General features: G+C 46.1%; 1 protein-coding gene across 2 annotated transcripts in view; it reads left to right on the top strand.

The window, feature by feature from the left end:
• srp72 (signal recognition particle 72) overlaps positions 1–22,564 on the top strand; it is a 171,053-nt gene that overhangs the window by 38,071 nt on the left and 110,418 nt on the right. For both annotated transcript variants that reach the window (XM_072495169.1, XM_072495170.1), the window contains exons 4-9: positions 19–162; positions 8,219–8,330; positions 8,987–9,018; positions 11,109–11,233; positions 11,325–11,382; positions 17,937–18,068. In XM_072495169.1, the coding sequence (XP_072351270.1) occupies positions 19–162; positions 8,219–8,330; positions 8,987–9,018; positions 11,109–11,233; positions 11,325–11,382; positions 17,937–18,068 (603 nt within the window). The remainder of the gene's footprint in view (positions 1–18; positions 163–8,218; positions 8,331–8,986; positions 9,019–11,108; positions 11,234–11,324; positions 11,383–17,936; positions 18,069–22,564) is intronic.

Below are 22,564 nucleotides of genomic sequence, written 5' to 3'. Positions count from 1 at the left end.
ATTATTTTGTAATTTCAGTTGTATAGATTGGAACGCTATGAAGACTGCTTATCAGTTTATCGTGATTTAATTCGAAACTCCCAAGATGAATACGAAGAGGAAAGGAAGACCAACCTTTCGGCTGTTGTAGCAGCGTTAAGTACCTGGGAAAATTTGTTTCCTGTAAGTGCTGATCTTTCTATTGAATGAATGGAGTATATAACATTTGCATTTTATGTTGGCATGTCTTTTGAGGATAAAACGAGAGATTTATCGTGTGATAAATTTTCTTGCTTTAAGTTCCTACGTTAAGTATTTCGTGATCTCTTGGACGGAAAAACTGCAAATGTCTAAAATCTGAAATGAAAATTAAAAAATGCTAGAAATGTATAGACAACTTTTCATTTCCACACTCGATCTTGATGCACTCTTGGACTGTCCGTCCTTTTTCCCCTCCTCTTCATCCATCCATGTTCACAGGAGAGTATCGAACGGTACACCAGAGGCAGGCCTAAAAAGAGGTGACAACCTATAAATCTGCAACTATAGGCTGCCTGCAAGCTATAATATTAAATTCAGTCAACTACATACCAAGCAGAGGAATGGTTGAGGACTCTGGGTCTGTACTCTGTATGAGGGGGGATCTTATTGTAACTTACAGGATACTGCGAGGCCTAGATAGAGTGGACGTGGAGAGGATGTTTCCACTTGTAGGAGAAACTAGAACCAGAGGACATAATCTCAGACTAAAGGGACGATCGTATAAAACAGAGATGAGGAGGAATTTCTTCAGCCAGAGGGTGGTGAATCTGTGGAACTCTTTGCCGCAGAAGGCTGTGGAGACCAAATCACTGAGTGTCTTTTTGGCAGAGATAGATAGCTTCTTGATGATCAGGGGTTATGGGGAGAAGGCAGGAGAATGGGGATGAGAAAAATATCAGCCATGATTGAATGGCGGAGCAGACTCGATGGGCTGAGCGGCCTAATTCTGCTCCCATGTCTTATGGTCAAACAAAGCTTTGTAGACTTACCACATTCACTTGGGAATGGTGGTAGACAATGAACAAGTAATGGCAGTGGCGGGGTGGGGGGAGGAAGAGAAGGGTTTATGAACCAATTATCTTAAACCATGTGAGTGCAACAAACAAGACTAAAGTGTTTGCAAGTGGTTGAATGACCCTATCTGTCTCCTCCCTCATCACAGATAGCAGTGCTCAACTAATTTCCTTGCACGTGGCACTGAGCTGCTGATGCACTGGACACATGGAGCATAGGCCTCGACAACATCCTGCTTTATTGTACAAACCTGTGTCTATATACTAGCTATCCCTACTAGTGCAGTTATTCCATGACAGTGATAACTTGTATCTATCCAACAAAGTACACAATTTCTCAGGTGTATACTAAGACAAAGACTAGGCTAATCTAGCCTAGCAAATTATCATCTTGTTGACTTCCTCCCATTCATCACCATTGATGCCATCAAGCATCACCCACCAGAACTTTGCTCAGGGTCTTCTAGAAACATTTGGCTTAAGAGCCAATTGCAGCCATGATCTGGAGATGTTTTTTTTAAAGAATGTTTCTTATTGAGTTTTTTATACATGGTATATTTACAGATGTACATATCGAGAAACCAAAAAGAGACAACAAAAACACGACGTAACTAAAAAACCAAGTGGTGGGAAAATAAAAAATTGGAAAGTATATATATATATATATATATATAAAAGCAACGGAGAGACAATTACGTTACACATGTCATTGGGGGTGGGGGGTGGCTTTCTCCCCCCCCCTTTCGTTTTAAATAAATAAATAAATTACATGCAGAACAAACAAAACAAAATTGGATGGCGGAGAGCCTGGGTCGTTCCTTCCTCCTGCACTTTCTTACTCTCTGTTGCCCTGCTGTGTTCATTGTGGTCATTGTCGTTACCTGTGCTGTCCTTCCAGTGTGTATTCCCTCCCCTCTGGCTCCCCTCTATTATTCTTTGCCCCCTGTCCTTCCTTCTTCCCCTTTTCCCCCCTCTCCCTTCCCTGCCCCTCTTTCCCCTCCCCTCCTCTCCCTTTCGATCTGGATATGGTTAATAAAATAGTGCTGGGGGCGGCACGTAGCACAGTGATTAGCGCTGCTGCCTACAGCGCTGAGGATCTGGGTTTGAATTCCGTCTCTGGATTGGTCCGTGTGGAGTTTGCACATTCTCCACGTGTCCCACGTGTTTCACCACCCACAACCCAAAGATGTGCAGGTTAGGTGGATTTGGCCACGTTAAATTGCCCCTTAATTGGAAACTCTAAATTTAAAAAAAAAGAATAAGATAGTGCTAGAAGGGACTGACCGTCAATGGCGCCAGCATTGCTGGGCCCTCTGCTACCAACATCTTCGGGGCCACTGTCGACCAAATGTTTAAGTACACCAACCGTATCAAGATCTGGGCAGAAGTTGGCTACTCAAGAACATAAAAAATAAGAATGGGAGTAAGCCCTTCAAGCCTGATCTAATCAACAAGATCATGGCTGATTTACTTTAACTCAACTGTCCTGCACTGTCCCCATATCCATTAGTAGCCAAAGATTTATCAACTTTGATCTTCAAAATACTCATCTCTGAGCATTTATAGCTCTCTTCGGTAGAGAATTTCAAACATTCACAATCCTGTGAATAAAGATATTTTCCTCATCTCAGTACTGGATGGCTGACTCCTCATTCTAAGTAAGAAGTCTTACAACACCAGGTTAAAGTCCAACAGGTTTGGTTCGAATCACTAGCTTTCGGAGCACTGGTCCTTCCTCAGGTGAATAAAGAGGTATGTTCCAGAAACATATATATAGACAAAGTCAAAAATGCAAGACAATGCTTTGAATGCGAGCAGTTGAAGGTAATTAAGTCTTTACAGATCCAGAGATAGGGGTAACCCCAGGTTAAAGAGGTGTGAATTGTCTCAAGCCAGGACAGTTGGTAGGATTTTGCAAGCCTAGGCCAGATTGTGGGGGGGGTTGAATGTAATGCGACATGAATCCAAGGTCCTGGTTGAAGCCGTAATCATGTGTGTAGAACTTGGCTATAAGTTTCTGCTCGGCGATTCTGCGTTGTCGTGCGTCCTGAAGGCCGCCTTGGAGAATGCTTACCCGGAGATCAGAAGCTGAATGTCCTTGACTGCTGAAGTGTTCCCAGACTGGAAGGGAACATTCCTGCCTGGTGATTGTCGCATGATATCCATTCATCCATTGTCACAGCGTTTGCATGGTCTCGCCAATGTACCACGCTTCGGGACGCCCTTTTCTGCAGCGTATGAGGTAGTGCAGGAAAGGATGTCCCAAAGCGTGTACATTGGCGAGACCATGCAGGCGTTGCGACAACGGATGAACGGACATTGCGTGACAATCACCAGGCAGGAATGTTCCCTTCCAGTCGGGGAACACTTAAGCAGTCAAGGGCATTCAGCCTCTGACCTTCAGGTAAGCGTTCTCCAAGGCGGCCTTCAGGACGCGCAACAATGCAAAATCGCCGAGCAAAAACGTATAGCCAAGTTCCGCACACATGAGTACGGCCTCAACCGGGATCTTGGATTCATGTCGCCTTACATTCACCACCGCCCCCCCCACCATCTTGGCTAGCTGGAAGAAGACAAAGGGTGGTGGTTGATGGGAAATGTTCAGACTGGAGTCCAGTTCCTTGTGGTGTACCACAAGGATCTGTTTTGGGGCCACTGCTGTTTGTCATTTTTATAAATGACCTGGAGGAGGGGGTAGAAGGATGGGTGAGTAAATTTGCAGATGACACTAAAGTCGGTGGAGTTGTGGACAGTGCGGAAGGATGTTACAAGTTACAGAGGGACATAGGTAAGCTGCAGCGTGGGCTGAGAGGTGGCAAATGGAGTTTAATGCAGAAAAGTGTGAGGTGATTCATTTTGGAAGGAATAACAGGAAGACAGAGTACTGGGCTCATGGTAAGATTCTTGGCAGTGTGGCTGAGCAGAGAGATCTCGGTGTCCATGTACATAGATCCCTGAAAGTTGCCACCCAGGTTGAGAGGGTTGTTAAGAAGGCGTACGGTGTGTTAGCTTTTATTGGTAGAGGGATTGAGTTTCGGAGCCACAAAGTCATGTTGCAGCTGTACAAAACTCTGGTGCAGCCGCATTTGGAGTATTGCCTGCAATTCCGGTCGCCGCATTATAGGAAGGATGTGGAAGCATTGGAAAGGGTGCAGAGGAGATTTACCAGAATGTTGCCTGGTATGGAGGGAAGATCTTATGAGGAAAGGCTGAGGGACTTGAGGCTGTTTTCGTTAGAGAAAAGAAGGTTAAGAGGTGACTTAATTGAGGCATACAAGATGATCAGAGGATTGGTTAGGGTGGACAGTGAGAGCCTTTTTCCTCGGATGGTGATGTCTAGCACGAGGGGGACATAGCTTTAAATTGAAGGGAGATAGATATAAGACAGATGTCAGAGGTAGGTTCTTTACTCAGAGAGTAGTAAGGGCGTGGAATGCCCTGCCTGCAACAGTCGCAGTCTCGCCAACACTAAGGACATTCAAATAGTCATTGGATGGACATATGGACAATAAGGGAATAGTGTAGATGGGCTTTAGAGTGGTTTCACAGGTCGGCGCAACATCGAGGGCCGAAGGGCCTGTACTGCGCTGCAATGTTCTATCTGGCCTAGGCTTGCGAAATCCAACCAACTGTCCTGGCTTGAGACAATTCACACCTCTTTAACCTGGGGTTACCCCTCTCTCTGGATCTGTAAAGACTTAATTCCCTGCAAATGCTCGCATTCTATGCATTGTCTTGCATCTTTGACTTTGTCTCTATATATGTTTCTGGAACATACCTCTTCATTCACCTGAGGAAGGAGCAGTGTTCTGAAAGCTAGTGATTTGAAACGGTCCTCATTCTAAAACTGAACCTGTATTCTATATTTCCCAGCCAGGGGAAACATTTCTCAGCATCTACTTTGTCAACTCGTTATAAATTATATGTTTCAATTAGATCAACTCTCATTCTTCTAAATTCCATGGAACATAGACCTAATCTACTCAATCTCTCCTTGTGGTCCCCTTGAACCAAGAACCAGGCTGGTGAACCGTTGTTCCATTCCCTATTGGGTTAGTGTTCTTCCTTCGGTGATAGGACCAGAACTGTACGCAATACTCCAGGTGTGGCCTCACCAATGCCCGATTATAGTTGTATTAAGACTCCTTTCCTCTGCTACTCAAATCCCGTTGTAACAAAAGTTATCATTTTCTAAGCGCCCTAATAATAGATTCCAGCATTTTGCCTACTATTATTAGGCTGACTGGTCTTCAGTTCTCTGTTTCTCCTTTCTTAAATGACAGGGTTATGTTTGCTACTTGAAAGCTACTCTGGAAGATCAAAATTAATGCATCCACGTATGACGAGTGGCTCAACCTGGTTCAGGTCTATGGGGACCTGGGTGCCCTTGTTCATGTGCCATAGAAAGCTAACATGCCAGTGCAGTCGGCAATCACAACAGTAAATGGTATGTTGCCTTTTATCACAAAAGGATTTGAGTACAGGCGTGAAGATATCTTACTTCAGTTGTATAGAATCTTGGTTAGACTGCATCTGGAGTATTGTGTACAGTTTTGGTTCCCTTACCAAAGGGAGGATATACTTGCCATAGTGGGAGTGCAGCAGACTAATTCTGGGATGGTGGGACAGTCCTATGATGAGAGATTGAGGAGACTGGGCCTATATTCTCTTGAGTTTCGAAGAATGAGAGGTGATCTCATTGAAACGTAAAATTTGTAAAGGGCTAGATATGGTAGATTCCGAAGGGATACTTCAGCTGGCTGGGCAGTCTAGAATGAGGTGTCACAATAAGGGGCAGGTCATTTAGGACTGAGATGAGGAACAAAGAACAAAGAAAAGTACAGCACAGGAACAGGCCCTTCGGCCCTCCAAGCCTGCGCCGACCATGCTGCCCGACTAAACTACAATCTTCTACACTTCCTGGATCCGTATCCCTCTATTCCCATCCTATTCATGTATTTGTCAAGAGTCCCTTTTAATGTCACTATTGTCCCTGCTTCCACCACCTCCTCCGGCAGCGAGTTCCAGGCACCCACTAACCTTTGTGTAAAAAAAACTTACCTCGTACATCTCCTCTAAACCTTGCCCCTCGCACCTTAAACCTATGCCCCCTAGTAATTGACCCCTCTACCCTGGGGAAAAAGTCCCTGACTATCCACTCTGTCTATGCCCCTCATACTTTTGTAGACCTCTACCTCAACCTCCGTCGTTCCAGTGAAAACAAATCTAGTTTATTCAACCTCTCCTCGTAGCTAATGCCCTCCATACCAGGCAACATCCTGGTAAATCTCTTCTGCACCCTCTCTAAAGCTTCCACATCCTTCTGGTAGTGTGGCGACCAGAACTGAACACTATACTCCAAGTGTGGCCTAACTAAGGTTCTATACAGCTGCAACGGGGCAGCACGGTAACATTGTGGATAGCACAATTGCTTCACAGCTCCAGGGTCCCAGGTTTGATTCCGGCTTGGGTCACTGTCCGTGCAGAGTCTGCACATCCACCCCGTGTGTGCGTGGGTTTCCTCCGGGTGCTCCGGTTTCCTCCCACAGTCCAGAGATGTGCAGGTTAGGTGGATTGACCATGATAAATTGCCCTTAGTGTCCGAAATTGCCCTTCGTGTTGGGTGGGGTTGCTGGGTTATGGGGATAGGATGGAGGTGTTGACCTTGGGTGGGGTGCTCTTTCCAAGAGCCGGTGCAGACTCGATGGGCCGAATGGCCTCCTTCTGCACTGTAAATTCTATGAACATGACTTGCCAATTTTTATACTCAATGCACCGGCCAATGAAGGCAAGCATGCCGTGTGCCTTCTTGACTACCTTCTCCACCTGTGTTGCCCCTTTCAGTGGCCTGTGGACCTGTACACCTAGATCTCTTGGACTGTCAATACTCTTGAGGGTTCTACCATTCACTGTATATTCTCTACCTGCATTAGACCTTCCAAAATGCATTACCTGGGGAATTACTTCACTCCAAAGTGCAGTGGATCTTTGGAATTCTCTACCTCAGAGGGCTGTGGAAGCTCAGCCATTAAGTATGTTCAAGACCGAGATTGATAGATTTTTAGATACTAATGATATCAAACAAATATGATCCAAATGTAGTACTCAGCACCTGCAAAGTCAACATTTCCTTGTGTATGTTCAGGTTGTCTGCACAACTTGTCAAGCTAGACAATACGCTCGCTATATATCTTTAATCAATTATCCAACTTGCTTTATTTTATGGTTGAGAAGATACCCAAGTATCTAGTTCCTTCGAGTCCCCAATTGATAAAAGGCAGAATGGTGTAAAACTGATCATGTTTAAAACATATGCTGTAATTGTGAAATGGATTATTGCTGCTATCATTGTATGAGGACCCATCTTTATGAGCTACACTTTTCAAGCACACAGTTTCTCATTTGTGCTACAAAACATATTTTTCCAAATTTCTTTGCCCACAGCAAGCATCAGAATTAAATGTGATCGACAGTTGCCCTCTGCTGTAGCTTATTGCTCCATTTACATCAAAGAACAAAAGAGGGTTACTGAACATCTTTGGTCAGTGTCCATTAGACTGAAGAATATTTTTAATGAAAAGGCTTGTGTCCAAAATAATCTGCAATACTGAGGAGTGTAAATTGGGATTGTTTCCATTTCTGACTGTTTGATGGGCTGTCTTTGTGTATGGGATTATGCTGCTCACAATGTCATGCATGTAAACAGATGAGTTCCTCAAAGTATGCAGTCATTGAAAATGAAAAAGCTTGGAAAACTTGATTATCCTAGTCCAATGTAGTGTGCAGTCCCAAACTAATAATAACCTTTATTAGTGTCACAATTGGCTTATATAACACTGCAAAAAAGTTACGATGAAAATCCCATCGCAATAGTGTAAATAGATTAAAGGAATCCGAGAAAACTGGAAATCAGTAGCACCAAATAAACCTAGAAGTTCTCAGTAGTTCACTTCGTATCAGAAATATAGGACAGGTTAGAAACTGATGTTTTGAGGGAGTGTTCCACCCAAGCCGCAACCCTGGTTCTGGATACGTTGCACTTTGAGCATTGTTCTGTTCTTAGCTATTGTATATAAACTATTCATCTCTGTAGATAATGTGTGATTTATTTTTACCAAACTGTGCTTCTCTGTTGTAGCTAGATTTAACTATTCTCATTTGTCAAAAATTGTTTTATTACACAGGATGATTTGGGCTTGCCTGAAACTTCCTATGAACTGTGTTACAATGCTGCCTGCACCTTGATTGGTGAGGGCAAGCTGCCACAGGCTATGAATAAACTTCAGAAAGCTGAAGGTAAGTAAGCTTTGCATGAAATAAATTGATGTAAGGGTTCAATATATCGTAATATTAGAAATAAAAGCCCAATCAAGCATAAGTAGCAATTATTAAAAGTTTGAGGTTTTTTTAGCGCTTCTCAGCCTTATGGCGAAGATCAAATGTTGTATCTGTTCTTGGTTTTTTGGCTAAGATCGAGCATCAGATCAAGCAGAAGATCAGTGCGATGCCTTTTGTTGTCAACATGGATTTTGTCTCTTGCGTGGACCATGAATTGGATTCAGTTTGAATTTGAATTGTGTTTTGGAGCAAGCAAGGAGATGGATTAAAGGCCTGCTCTGCCCACTCTGCGCATTGGCTTTGTAACTTTAAGAAAGGAGTCAAGCATGTTTTAGAACGTAGAACATAGAACATACAGTGCAGAAGGAGGCCATTCGGCCCATCGAGTCTGCACCGACCCCCTAACCCTAACATAGAACATACAGTGCAGAAGGAGGCCATTCGGCCCATCGAGTCTCCACCGACCCACTTAAGCCCTCACTTCCACCCTATCCCCGTAACCCAATAGCCCCTCCTAACCGTTTTGGTCACTAAGGGCAATTTATCATGGCCAATCCACCTAACCTTAAAGTTTGAGTTTGTTATTTATAATCATGCTTTCTGTTTTGTTTCAGAACTCTGCCGGCAATCATATTCGGAGGATACGGTGAGTCTTTCAGAATCATGGGCTTTCAACTGGCTAAAATAAGTGGTGAACTTTGTTGGTGTTAATCATGTGTGAATTGAATATAAAATTGATTAGACAGAATCTCTCCATAATTGTGGCAGAAAGACAATTTGAGTTTTTTTTTCTTTCAGCTCTGCAGTAAACACTCATTGCTTTATAAGGCTATTGATTAGCAATCTTATCCAATGCAATCCTGTGCTTCCAACAGGAAAGCAGGCTGGTGAATTCACACTATGATGTTATATAGCCCTATTTCTGACCTATGCATCTATTTTATGAAGCTTCCTTAAAAATGAAATAATTTTCTACGAAAGGCATTAATAACACCATGATCAACAAGAAGGTCCCAGGTTTTATTCCTTTTCCATCAGAAGTAGTTGATTTTGATAAGGGCAACAATTATAATACAATTGTCTTCACTCCTGTATTAAGCTGGGGGAAATTAGCAAGGGCCCCGCTCCCAATTGCTGTGCAGTGGCACTTGGATGTATGTGGATGGTGATCAGGTGAAACAATTGATTATGTAGCAGAGGGTTGTTGTTATCAGTGGGACCATATACCAATAAAATATACCATATAAATTATCATCAAGGGAGGAGGGATGAATAGTTACAACAATAAATAGTTTTACTCAATACTTTGTTTCTTTCCCTTTTTGCAAATGACTTCTTCACGCGATTCTCACAGCAGCATCTGTTGCTTTAAGGATGGAAGGATACTTGACTTCCATCTGGTGCCACTTGGGTGATATTGGAAACTCCCCTTCAGTGAATCACAGACGAGCTTGTGACGAGCCACTTCATTACATAATGCTCATCTCTTATTGCCCCCTTTTCTACTTTGAAAATATAATGTTAGTGATGTTGTTACTTTGGAGTTACTTTATCTCAAATCCTGTAATGCACCAGTTGCATTGCAAATTGTGGGGAATATTATTGCCAATGATGATGTGAATGATATTTGGGTAGTATATCAGATGTTTTTGTGGACATTACATACCGGAATGGTTTACTTTAAGTTGAGCTGGATATCTCAGAACCTTTGTAGTAACAATTTGGTATATACATAGAATATAGAACATTACAGCGCAGTACAGGCCCTATGGCCCTCGATGTTGCGCCGACCTGTGAAACCACTCTAAAGCCCATCTACACTATTCCCTTATCGTCCATATGTCTATCCAATGACTATTTGAATGTCCTTAGTGTTGGCGAGTCCACTACTGTTGCAGGCAGGGCATTCCACGCCCTTACTAGTCTCTGAATAAAGAACCTACCTCTGACATCTGTCCTATATCTATCTCCCCTCAATTTAAAGCTATGTTCCCCTCGTGCTAGACATCATCATCCAAGGAAAAAGGCTCTCACTGTCCACCCTATCTAATCCTCTGATCATCTTATATGCCTCAATTAAGTCACCTCTTAACCTTCTCTCTAACGAAAACAGCCTCAAGTCCCTCAGCCTTTCCTCATAAGATCTTCCCTCCATACCAGGCAACATTCTGGTAAATCTCCTTTGCACCCTTTCTAATGCTTCCACATCCTTCCTATAATGCGGCTACCAGAATTGCACGCAATACTCCAAATGCGGCCGCACCAGAGTTTTGTACAGCTGCAACATGACCTCATGGCTCCGAAACCCAATCCCTCTACCAATAAAAGCTAACACACCGTACGCCTTCTTAACAACCCTCTCAACCTGGGTGGCAACTTTCAGGGATCTATGTACATGGACACCGAGATCTCTCTGCTCATCCACACTACCAAGAATCTTACCATTAGCCCAGTACTCTGTCTTCCTGTTATTCCTTCCAAAATGAATCACCTCACACTTTTCTGCATTAAACTCCATTTGCCACCTCTCAGCCCACGCTGCAGCTTATCTATGTCCCCCTGTAACTTGTAACATCCTTCCGCACTGTCCACAACTCCACCGACTCCTGATACTTGTTTAGAATGTACTGTCTGTAAAATATTTCCAAATACTAACTTTAATTTGAAAAGATTAATTTATTTTCCATTTAAGCTCTCACAAAGTTATAACCTACTCATACTGAATATCCTTTACAGGATATGAGCGATGAGGAAATTGATGCTGAACTGGCAATAATTCATGCTCAGATGGCTTACATTATGCAACTCCAGGGGCGGAGTGATGATGCTTTGCAACTTTACAATCAAGTGATCAAATTGAAGTAAGCGATAAAGAGTTGGAGATCATACATTTAGAACATTTCAATGTATGTTCCTGAGTTGGAGTCATGTCTGCATGTTCCTTTTTTGCAGGCCCTCAGATGTTGGACTGCTTGCTGTAACTGCCAATAACATCATTACGCTTAACAAGGTACTTTATCAGTCCGCGTTTGGGGACAGTTGTCAAGAGGTGGGGGTTAGTTGGAGGTCCTTACGGGCTGGGGGCTAGTCGGTAGGGAATTGTTAGGGGTCCAGTAGGGATGGATGGTGTCTCAGTACCCAGGGGTTTGAAGTGGTTTTAATCCTCCTAACTTTTCCTGAACTACTATTTGTTCCCGTTAAATTTAGAAAACCCAATTATTTTGTTTCCAATTAAGGGCCAATTTAGCATGGCCGATCCACCTACCCTGCACATCAGTGGGTTGTGAGGTTGAGACCCACGCAGACACGGAGAAATTGTGCAAACTCCACATGGACAGTGTCATGTGAGAGTACCTTTAAGAAATGGGTGTTTATAAATGGGTGTGTACATAAATATCTGTAGTGAGAGTACCTTTAAGAAATGGGTGTTGACTACTGCAGTGATGTCAGAGAGTGGGTGGAGCTGGGCTGTCTGTCAGTTTTTTCTTTCATGTTGAGCAAACTGCAGGGTGTGTTTTAGTTTTGTTTTCAGTGTTGTAGCTGAAGCCAGACCAAGCAGGTGTACTGCTGTTCTCTCTGCCATCAAAAGACTATCTCTTGATCATTTTGTGAATTCAGAATTATAAATGTTTTCAGTAGTGACTTTAACCTGGTGAGCTTCTGTTAAAGGTAATGTTTTTTTGTAAGTCTTCTGGATGTTAAAGGAAAGCTTAAAGGATTACTTAGTATTGTATTCTTTTTTTAAAAACCAACTGGCCGACCTTCGGGACCCACGCCGGCCGACCTTCGCGACCCACGCCGGCCGACCTGCGCGACCCACGCCAGCCGACCTGCGCGACCCACCATTTTCTCTTACCTTGTTTGCTGCTGACAAAAATGGAGGAAATGGTTTTGGGTCCCTTTGGCCCTCGTACACGCTCCTCCAATGGAACCTTTTGGATGAAGGTGAAGCCTTCCAGTGTCGGAAAGTATGGAGTCTCCATCTGTCCAAAGTTCTGATTTTTTTCCTGTAAAAGTTATCAAATAACCCCCCCCCCCCACCGAACTTATAAACATTTTTTTTTTTTTAATGAGTAAAATAAATGAAAAAAATGAATATAACACCCCCGAACTTGTAAAAAAAAAAGAATAAAATAAATGAAAAAAATTAAAATTAAATGAATAAAATAAATGAATAAATGAATAAAAACCACTACAGAACTTGTAAAACAAAAAGCTGCAACCGTTTAAAAAAAATAGCGGCCGCACTGCGCATGCGTGCCAGATAATCGGCGCGCATGCGTAATGCGGCCAAAATTTTTTTTTTAACATGTTCGCGGCCGCTTGCAGCCGGCATTATGAAAAGCCGGCTGCTGTGCGGGGATTTGCACGATCGGGAGCGCCGCGGACAACGGCTCCGCGACCCTCCCGACATCCGCCCGCGACCCACCCGCGGGTCGCGCCCCCGACTTTGAAGAACACTGCTTTGGGGGTTGTATTCGAATTAATGGTCGCTAAGATGTTCACTTTGTTTTAAAAGGTTAACTTGAGTTCATAGAATAAACATTGTTTTGCTTTAAAAAAGTACTTTTCTATTTCTGCTGTTCCACACCTGTAGAGTGGGCCATGTGCTCCCCATACCACAATCTATTAAAAGTTGTGGGTCAGGTGAACTCCATGATACACTTTGGGATTCCCTAAACCCTGGCCCATAACAACAGTGATCCAGAGACGGGATCAAAACCGGGTCCTCAGCGGTGTGGGGCAGCAGTGCTAACCACTGCGTCGCCATGCTTCCTTCCTGGATCATTATTCTGCTAAGAGAGTCAAATAACGTCTCCGATTTAAATCAGATTATCGAATGGTTTCATGCTTCGAAAGAGCTTTGGAATGATTTAACTCCTGCACTGCCGGTTTCATCACTTAGACACACTTGGGTGAAAAGGATTTTGTTTTGGAACCATTTGTTCATATTAACTAAATCACCAATCTCTAACTTTCATTGTACATGTGATGTTGTATCATTCTTTTCTGTAGTTAAGGTTGAAAACACAGTTGTCATTTTTTACTTAATCGTCTGCTGTCACTCAGACGATTAACTCTGTCGCTCGAACCAGCTGCCCCTACTTAATCGTCTACTGAGTGACAGCTTGGGTCTTTTGGTATATCTCAACTATCGAGGTAACAAGGCAATACTTGGCCTTATCATCTTTCTCTACATACTGTTCTTTGATGACATCTCATGAACACATGAGGTCAAGTTCCACATGTACATTGATTACATCCAGTCCTGGGTGAGCAATAATTTCCTCCAATTATTTAGTAGGAAAGCTGAAGCCGATGTCTCCTATCCCCATGACAAACTCTACACTTACCAACAATTCTATCCTCCTCCCCGAAGACTGAACCATGCTGTTAGTAACTTCAGTAGCTTATTTTACCCATATAGTTAGTACAAAGTTTAGACTGCCATTGTTGCGTGCATTTCTGTCATGTGCTGTGGATAAAGGGGAACTGGTGTGTGTATTTCGATTTTCAAAACCATTTGGTAAGGAGCCACATTAAAGGTTATTGTGGAAAATAAAAGTTCTTAGTGGATGGCGTGACATGTTGGAATGGAGAGAAGATTCGCCAGAACATACAGTGCAGAAGGAGGCCATTTGGCCCATCGAGTCTGCACCGACCCACTTAAGCCCTCACTTCCACCCTATCCCAGTAACCCAATAACTCCTCCTAACCTTTTATGACACTAAGGGCAATTTAGCACGGCCAATCCACCTAAAGTCTTTGGACTGTGGGAGGAAACCGGAGCACCCGGAGGAAACCCATGCAGACACGGGGAGAACGTGCAGACTCCGCACAGACAGTGACCCAGCGGGGAATGGAACCTGGGACCCTGGCGCTGTGAAGCCACAGTGCTAGCTAACAGTTGGCATAAATGGGTCCTTTTCTGGTTGGCAGGATTTGGCGAATGATGTGCCACAGGGATCAATGCTGGGGTCTCAACTGTTTACAATTTGGATGAAGGAATCAAAATATGGTTGCTAAATTTGCTGACAACACAAATGATAGATAGAAAAGTAAATTGCGAAGAAATCATGAGACTGGAAAGAGCAAAGGTCTGGCAAATGGAGGGCGGGATTCTCCAGAAACATTTCCCAGTGCTGTAGCGAGCGGGAATTGCCGTGAGTTTCCCGGCGCTCGGCACAGTGAGGCCGACAACGCTATTCAACGTTAATTGGTCCACTTAACAAGGCCTCACGGCTTCCCGCCCCCAAATGCCGGCTCGCCAGCAGATTCGCCGGGACCGCGCTCGCCAGCCCCCCACTAACAAGGTCGAGCAGCACTTAAGCTGCACTTGCTCAGCCAATCCCAGCCAGCTCGCAGCAATGGCACCCAGGAGACCAGCCCCCAGATTCGTGGATGCTGACTTGGGGAGGCTCCTGGACTGGGTGGAGACCAGAGGGATGTCCTGTTCTCGCGAGGGTCACGGAGGGTGAGCCACAAGGCAGCCAGTGCTGCCTGGGTCGAGTTGGGGGCAGCAGTCAGCTCGGGCAGTGCGACCAGGAGGACTGGCTTCCAGTGTCGGACGAAGGTCAACGTGGCAGCCAGGGTGAGTTGACACCAATGTCCAACCCCACTAGGGTGCATCCCCCAGGTGACCCCCAACCCTCCCACCATCCCCCTCCCCCTTCACTGCCTCCACCCACCCCTCCAATCCTCCCTCCACCCCTCCCTCACAACAGTGAATCATGCATGTGGCTAACGATGCCCTCTGTGTCCCCTCAAAAAATGCTCTCCCTTAATCGCCGTGAGAGGGTCCAGACTGGGTCTCCGCCTCATGCTGCGCCTGTGGCACAGGGTTACCCGGAGCTGATGGAGGCGTTAGGCAGCGGCCGGTACGTTCTGAGGGAGATGTCAGCGTCACTCCAGCAGACCCAGAGGCTACAGGCAAAGGAGATGACGCCGGCAATGAGTGGCACCGAGGCCAACACTGCTAGAGTGGTTATCGCAGTGGGCAGCCTGGTGCACAATGAGTGAAGGTGTCCAAGGCATCGCGCAGTCGGTGACGGCCATGTCTGAGCGTCTCGGCAATATGTCTGCCTCACAGGGGATGTTACCCAATACCAGGTTGACCTTGCTGAGGTTCTGCGGGACACGTCCCGCTCTCAGATGGGAATGACCGAGGCGCTGCGGAGCTTGTCCCAGTCGCAGGTGGACATGACTGAGGCCCTGCAGAGCACGGCCCGGTAACAGGGGGATGTGTCCCAGTCGAGAGCGTCGACACAATGGTGCAGACCAGGGGGAACTGCCAAGGGGGTTGGATTACGAGGAGAGGTTGACTAGACTGGGATTGTACTCGTTGGAATTTAGAAGGATGCGGGGGGGATCTTATAGAAACATATAAAATTATGAAGGGAATAGATAGGATAAATGCGGGGAGGTTGTTTCCACTGCCGGGTGAAAGCAGAACTAGGGGGCATAGCCTCAAAATATGGGACGTAGATTTATGACTGAGCTCAGGAGGAGCTTCTTCACCAAAAGGGTTGTGAATCTATGGAATTCCTTGCCCAGTGAAGCAGTAGAGGCTCCTTCATTAAATGTTTTTAAGATAAAGATAGATAGTTTTTTGAAGAATAAAGGGATTAAGGGTTATGGTGTTCGGGCCGGAAAGTGGAGCTGAGTCCACAAAAGATCAGCCATGATCTCATTGAATGGTGGAGCAGGCTCGAGGGGCCAGATGGCCGACTCCTGCTCCTAGTTCTTATGCCAGTGCTGGCAGAGCTGATGATGCAGGGGCAGATAGGGCTCGAACCAGCTGCCCCTCCGGCCGGCAGGAAGGGGCGGAAGCGCCAACCCGGACCCAATCCATGGACTAGCGAGGGTGGCCCCCAGCTACCCTGAGTTCCACCCCTCTGATGAGGCTGCATTTTGGGGTCAGCACACGGGACAGGGCTGCACGGCTGTGCATGTGCCGCCGACAAGTGAGCCGGGTCCCTCCGGCGAGAGCCCCCAGAGGATGCCCGCCAGGGGCATCGAAGGCCACGGGAGGAGGTAAGCAGCTGGGTGCCCCCACTTCAGATATGCATCCTGGGATTGTGGTAGATCTAGGCGGGCCAAGCATGTTGAGCATCACTGAGGGCACTGGGGTAGGAGGGGAGGGGCTGGGGTTGGGGGCGGCACTATTGGGAATGTGGTATTGTACAGCACATTGAACAACTCTTTGCACAAACATTATGACGCCTCTGTCACTTTCTTCCGCAATGCAAGCTGACCCCTGGACCCTTTACCTGTCTCTCCAGGCTAGGGAGATTCTGCTTCGGTTGTGTGGCATTGGTGTGTGGCATCTGGGTACAGTATTGTTCTCCTTATTTATGTAAATGCGTTAGAAGCAGTTCAGAGCATGTTTCAAATAAAAGCAAAATACTGCGGATGCTGGCAATCTGAAATGAAGCAGAAAATGTTGGATAAACTCAACAACATCTGTGGAGAGAGAAATAGAAGAAAATGATCCAAACAGTCCTGTAGAAGAATCATTTAGATCTGAAACGTTAAATCTGTTTCTCCCCACAGATGCTGCCGGATCTGCTGAGTTCATCCAGCATTTTCTGTTTTTATTTCAAAATAAGTTTACGAGACTAACGAGGAATGGGTGGGTTGTCTTATGAGGAAAGGTTGCACAGGCTAGACTTGTATCTGTTGGAGTCCAGAAGAGTGTGGTGTTGGGTGCTCTGGTGCACAGATGAGCCAACACAGTTGTATGTGGTACAACTCTATTTTATTTTAACTCTTATAATACAGTTCGTTCTGGATACTCTGCACGTGCTGTCTCCCTGAGTGTGTCTGGTAGCAGGTCTGTCCTGGTCTTCCTCTCCAGCTAATACTGACCACCGGGGGTCGTGTCTGTGCTTTTATATCTTTCTGTCATTGGTTGTGGTGTTGTGTGTTCTGATTTGTCTGTTGGTGTGTCTATCATGATGTGTGTGTTTGAATATCATGACAAAGAGTAAGACGCCACTTGATTGAAACCTTTAAGATCCTGAGGGGAGTTGACAGGGTGGGTGGGTGTGGAGAGGATGTTTCCTCTTGATGGGAATCTAGAACGCGGGGTCACTGTTTAAAAATAAGGTTTGCCCATTTAAGACGGGGCAGGAGGTTTTTTTTCTCTGAGGGTCAGGCTTTTGAAACTCTTCCTCAAAAGGAGGTGGAGACAGAATCTTTGAATATCTTTAAGGCAGCTCCAGATAGCTTCTTGATTAACAAAGGGCAGAAAGGACATTGGGGGTCGGCAGGAATGTGGGGTTCAGGTTCCAATCAGACCAGCCATTATCTTATTGAATAGCGGAGCTGAAGGGGCCGCCTGCTCCTAATTCGTATGTATGTATTGTATTTATAGTATGTATGTATTGTATTGTATGTATATATGTAATGTATGTATATATGTAGTGCATGTATGTATGCCATAGCTTCACCCTTCAATAATTTCACATATTTTCTATAAATGAAATTTGCAGCACTCCTGTTTATAGTATCATGCCTGTGAGCTGAAAGCTTCTAATCCAAATCTGAAACTGTTTCTTGTAGGACCAAAATGTGTTTGATTCAAAGAAAAAAGTAAAACTGACCAATACAGAGGGGGTGGAGCATAAACTCACCCAGAAACAGATGCAAACTGTTGAATTCAACAAGGCTTTGTTGGCGATGCATACAAATCAGGTAATGTGTAAATCTTTTTTCTAAATCTCCTCCACCACAACCACCTGCTACTATAACAAGAACAATATGGGGCGGGATTCTCCCGTACCCGGCGGGACGGGGGGTCCCAGCAGGATGGAATGGCATGAACCACTCCGGCGTTGGGCAGTCCCAAAGGTGCGGAATCATCTGCACCTTCAGGGGCTAGGTCAGCCCCGGAGTGGTTTGCGCCCCGCCGGCTGGCGTGGGTCTACGCGGGAGCATCAGCGGCTGCTGATGTCATCCCCGCGCATGCGCGGGGTGGGTTCACCTACGCGTCGGCCATCGCGGAGGCTTACACGGCCGGCACGTAGGAATGGAGTGCCCCCAAGGCACAGGCCCGCCCGCGGATCGGTGGGCTCTGATCGCGGGCCAGGCCACGTGGGGGCACCCCCCCGGGGCCCGATTTCTCTCCCCCCCCCCCCCCCCCAGGACCCCGGAGCCTGCCCGCGCCACCAGGTCCCGCAGGTAAGGGACCAACTCCAATTTACGCCGGCGGGACCTGCATAGAACGAGGGGGACTTCGGCCCGTCGCGGTCGGAGAATCACCGGTGGGGGCCGACGCGGCGCGATTCCCGCTCCCACCGAATCTCCGGCTCCGGAGAATTCGGCAGCCAGCGGGGGCGGGATTCACGCCGACCCCCAGCGATTCTCTGGGGGGGTCAGAGAATCCCGCCCATTGTCTCCAAATCTTTGACCACATTACAAACATTGTAGAAATCTATGCAGGACGCTTGTTTGCCAAACTGTTGACACAACTGTTACATAATATAAGTAACACTTGCTGGAAATACTTGCTAGGAGCACCTGAGGATGGAATCACAAATTTAATATTTCAAGTCATTGACCTTTCATTAAAAACAAGAAATTTGAGATGTATCAGGGGCGCGATTCTCCGACCCCGCACCGGGACGGAGAATCGCCGGGGGCTGGCGTGAATCCCGCCCCAGCCGTGTCGCGAATTCTCCGCCACCGGAGATTTGGCGGGGGCGGGAATCGCGCCGCGCCGGTCGGCGGGAATCCACCGGTGATTCTCCGGTCCGCGATGTGCCGAAGTCCCGCCGCTGTCAACCCACGCCAGCCGGTGTGGATTGAACCACCTTTGGGACGGCGGGACAAGACGGCGCGTGCGGGCTCCGGGGTCTTGGGGGGGGGGGGGGGGGGGGGGGGGCGCGGGGTGATCTGGCCCCAGGGGGTGCCCTCACGGTGGCCTGGCCCGCGATCGGGGCCCACCGATTCGCGGGCGGGCCTTTGCCGTGGGGGCACTCTTTTCCTTCCGCCTTCGCCATGGTCTTCACCATGCCGGAGGCGGAAGAGACCACCTCCACTGCGCATGCGCGGGGATGCCGTGAGCGGCCGCTGACACTCCCACGCATGCGCCGCCTGGCAAAGTCAGTTTCGCGCCAGCTGGCAGGGTGGAAATTAGTCCGGCTCGGGCCTAGCCCCTCAAGGTGAGGGCTCGGCCGCTCAAGATGCGGAGACTTCCGCACCTTTGGGGCGGCGCGATGCCGGACTGATTCGCGCCGTTTTTGGCGCCGGTCGGCGGACATCGCGCCAATATCTGAGAATCCCGCCCCAGGTTTTGAGCAAGCACATGGGCAGCAATGAGGAAGGGTGCCTATTCCACCCTGCTCCTTTCACCTGCTTAAAATCTATTAAATTTTAACTTCTCCCAGTTCTGATGAAAAGTGATCTGCCTCAGTAGTGGGAAAGCTTTTAGAACTGATAATGTGGGACAAAATTAGCAGTCATTTGCACAATTGGGATTTATTAAGGAAAACCAGCATGGATTTGTTAAGGGTAAATCATGTTTAACTTGGTTGGATTTTTTGATGGAGGTAACCGGGTTGATGAGGGCTATCTGTATGTGCACTAAACAAAAGACATTTGATAAAGTGTTTGCAGCAAAGTTGAAGCTGTGGAATAAAAGGAACAGTAGCAGTGTGGAGATTAAATTGGCTGAGAGACAGGTGTACTTGGACTTCCAAACTCCTTTTTTAATTCTTTCACAGGATGTGGGTATTGCTGGCGAGGCCAACATGTGTTGCCGATCCCAAATTGCCCATGAGAAGGTGGTGGTAGCTGCCTTCTTGAGCCGCTGCAGTCTATGTGGTGTAGGTACACCCACTGTGCCTTTGGGAGGATGAAGGAGTAGCTGTATAGTTCCAAGTCAAGATGATGTCTGGCTTGGAGAGGAATTTGCAGGTGGTGGTGTTCCCCTGCGTCATCTGCCTTTGTGCTTCTAGGTGGTAGAGGTCGCAGGTTTGGAAGGTGCTATCGAAGGAGCCTTGGTGAATTACTGATTGGTATAATTCGAAAGCAGGTTCAGGAATAGACAAATCTGGATTTTTATGCACACAAATGTAATGGGGCAGATTGAAAAATAGTTAATGAAGCATATGGGATTCTGGGGTTTATTATTCCTGGCAAAGAGTACAAATGCAAGGAAGTCATGATAAACCTGTATATGAAACACTGGTTCAGCCTCAACTGGGAATTAATGTCCCGTTCTGGGCATCACAGTTTAGGAAGAATGTGAAGGCAATGGAAAGGACCAGATAGGGCAGCACGGTGGCACAGTGCTTAGCACTGCTGCCTCACGGCACCGAGGTCCCAGGTTCGATCCCGGCTCTGGGTCACTGTCCGTGTGGACTTTGCACATTCTCCCTGTGTCTGCGTGGGTTTCGCCCCATAACCCAAAGATGTGCAGGTTAGGTGGATTGGCCACGCTAAATTGCCCCTTAATTGGAAAAAATGATTGGGTACTCAATTTTTTTCAAAAGAGAAAACAAATGAAAGGGTGCAGGAAAGATTCATGAGGATGGTGCCAAGGATAAGAAACTTGATTTACATGAATAGTTTCGAGTATCTGTTCTGACATCCTTGGAGAAGAGAAAAATGAAAGCAGATTTGAAAGAGGTGTTCAAAATCATGAGGGTTGTGGACTGAGTAGATGGGGAGAAACTGTTCCAGTTAGCTGATTGATCAAGAACCAGGGGACACTGATTTAAGGTAATTGGCAAAAGAAGCAGTGACGACATGAGGAGAAACATTTTGACGCAGTAAACGCTTGTCATATGAGGAGCAGTTGAGGACTCTGGGTCTGTACTCGTTGGAGTTTGGAAGTATGAGGGGGAATCTTTTTGAAACTTACAGGATACCGCGAGGCCTCGATAGAGTGGACGTGGAGAGGATGTTTCCACTTGGAGGAAAAACTAGAACCAGTGGACACCATCTGAGACTAAAGGGACGATCCTTTAAAACAGAGATAAGGAATTTCTTCAGCCAGAATCTGTGAACTCTTTGCCACAGAAGGCTGTGGAGGCCAAATCATTGAGTGTCTTTAAGAAAAGAGATAATATTGATTAATTAGGGGATCAGAGGTTATGGGGAGAAGGCAGGAGAATGGGGATGAGAAATATCAGCCATGATTGAATGGCGGAGCAGACTCGATGGGTCGAATGGCCTAATTCTGCTCCTATGTCTTATGGTCTTATCGGATCTGGAATGCATTGTCTTAAAGTGTGGTGGAGGCAGTTTCAGTCAGGGCCTTCAAAACAGAATTGGATAATTATCTGAAGAGAAAAGGTTAGTGGAGCTACAGGGGAAAAGGCATAGTACTAGGTCAGTTATTGATACAGACACAACAGGACAAATGGCTCTAACCATTCTATGATAGGAATATACGTGGAAGTAACCATTTATTTGAGCAGCAAGGAGCAGTGTCCTGGATTTCTACACATATTGGTTGGTAGTGGTTTCAAAGCTGCATACCCGATGACTTTATAAATTAAAAATGATTTCATTTAGATCAAGAAACCTGACACACACATGTTGCAAAGATTGTTTTGCTCTTTAGGTGATATTGATGCTTGTGGTTTATGGGAGTTAAAACCTACTGAACGTAGTTTGATAAAATAATTTGAGCCAAATTCTGAGGAACCATTTCAAGATTGTAATCTTCATGCAAACCATTATCGTTCTTGTATCAAAACTAAAAATTTGCTGATATCTAACTGTAATCAGTGAATTACAGTTAGGAATCCAAACTCCAGCTCCTCAGTTGGCTTTTCACCTTGAGCTTGGTGTAATTGTTTTTTCAGGTTTCAATCTTGGTTTTGGTCACAAGTAAGGTTAAAAAGGGCATGATCGAGCTACACTATTTTCATGGAACTCCGTATCATGCTCTCATTTAGCCCTGCTGAAACGTCTGTACTGCATTTCCCAGTTTCCTTGGAGAGAGCTTTGGAGATTTGTTGCGCAATGACCCCACTCTCCTCTCTGTTTCCCTACTGGAGGGGACCGCTGAGACAATCTTTCACCTTCTGCTGGTGGAACCACTTGTGATGAGGGGTTATTGGGTTACGGGGATAGTGAGGGTTTAAGTGGGTCGGTGCAGACTCGATGGGCCGAATGGCCTCCTTCTGCCCTCTATGTTTTATGTATGTTCTATGAATGTAGAAATTGTTATATATTTT

This window comes from Scyliorhinus torazame, chromosome 3 (assembly GCF_047496885.1).
Source record: "Scyliorhinus torazame isolate Kashiwa2021f chromosome 3, sScyTor2.1, whole genome shotgun sequence".
NCBI classification, from domain to species: domain Eukaryota; kingdom Metazoa; phylum Chordata; class Chondrichthyes; order Carcharhiniformes; family Scyliorhinidae; genus Scyliorhinus; species Scyliorhinus torazame.
The sequence above is the reverse complement of the archived record's forward strand: the minus strand, read 5'-3'. Positions and strand labels throughout refer to the sequence as shown.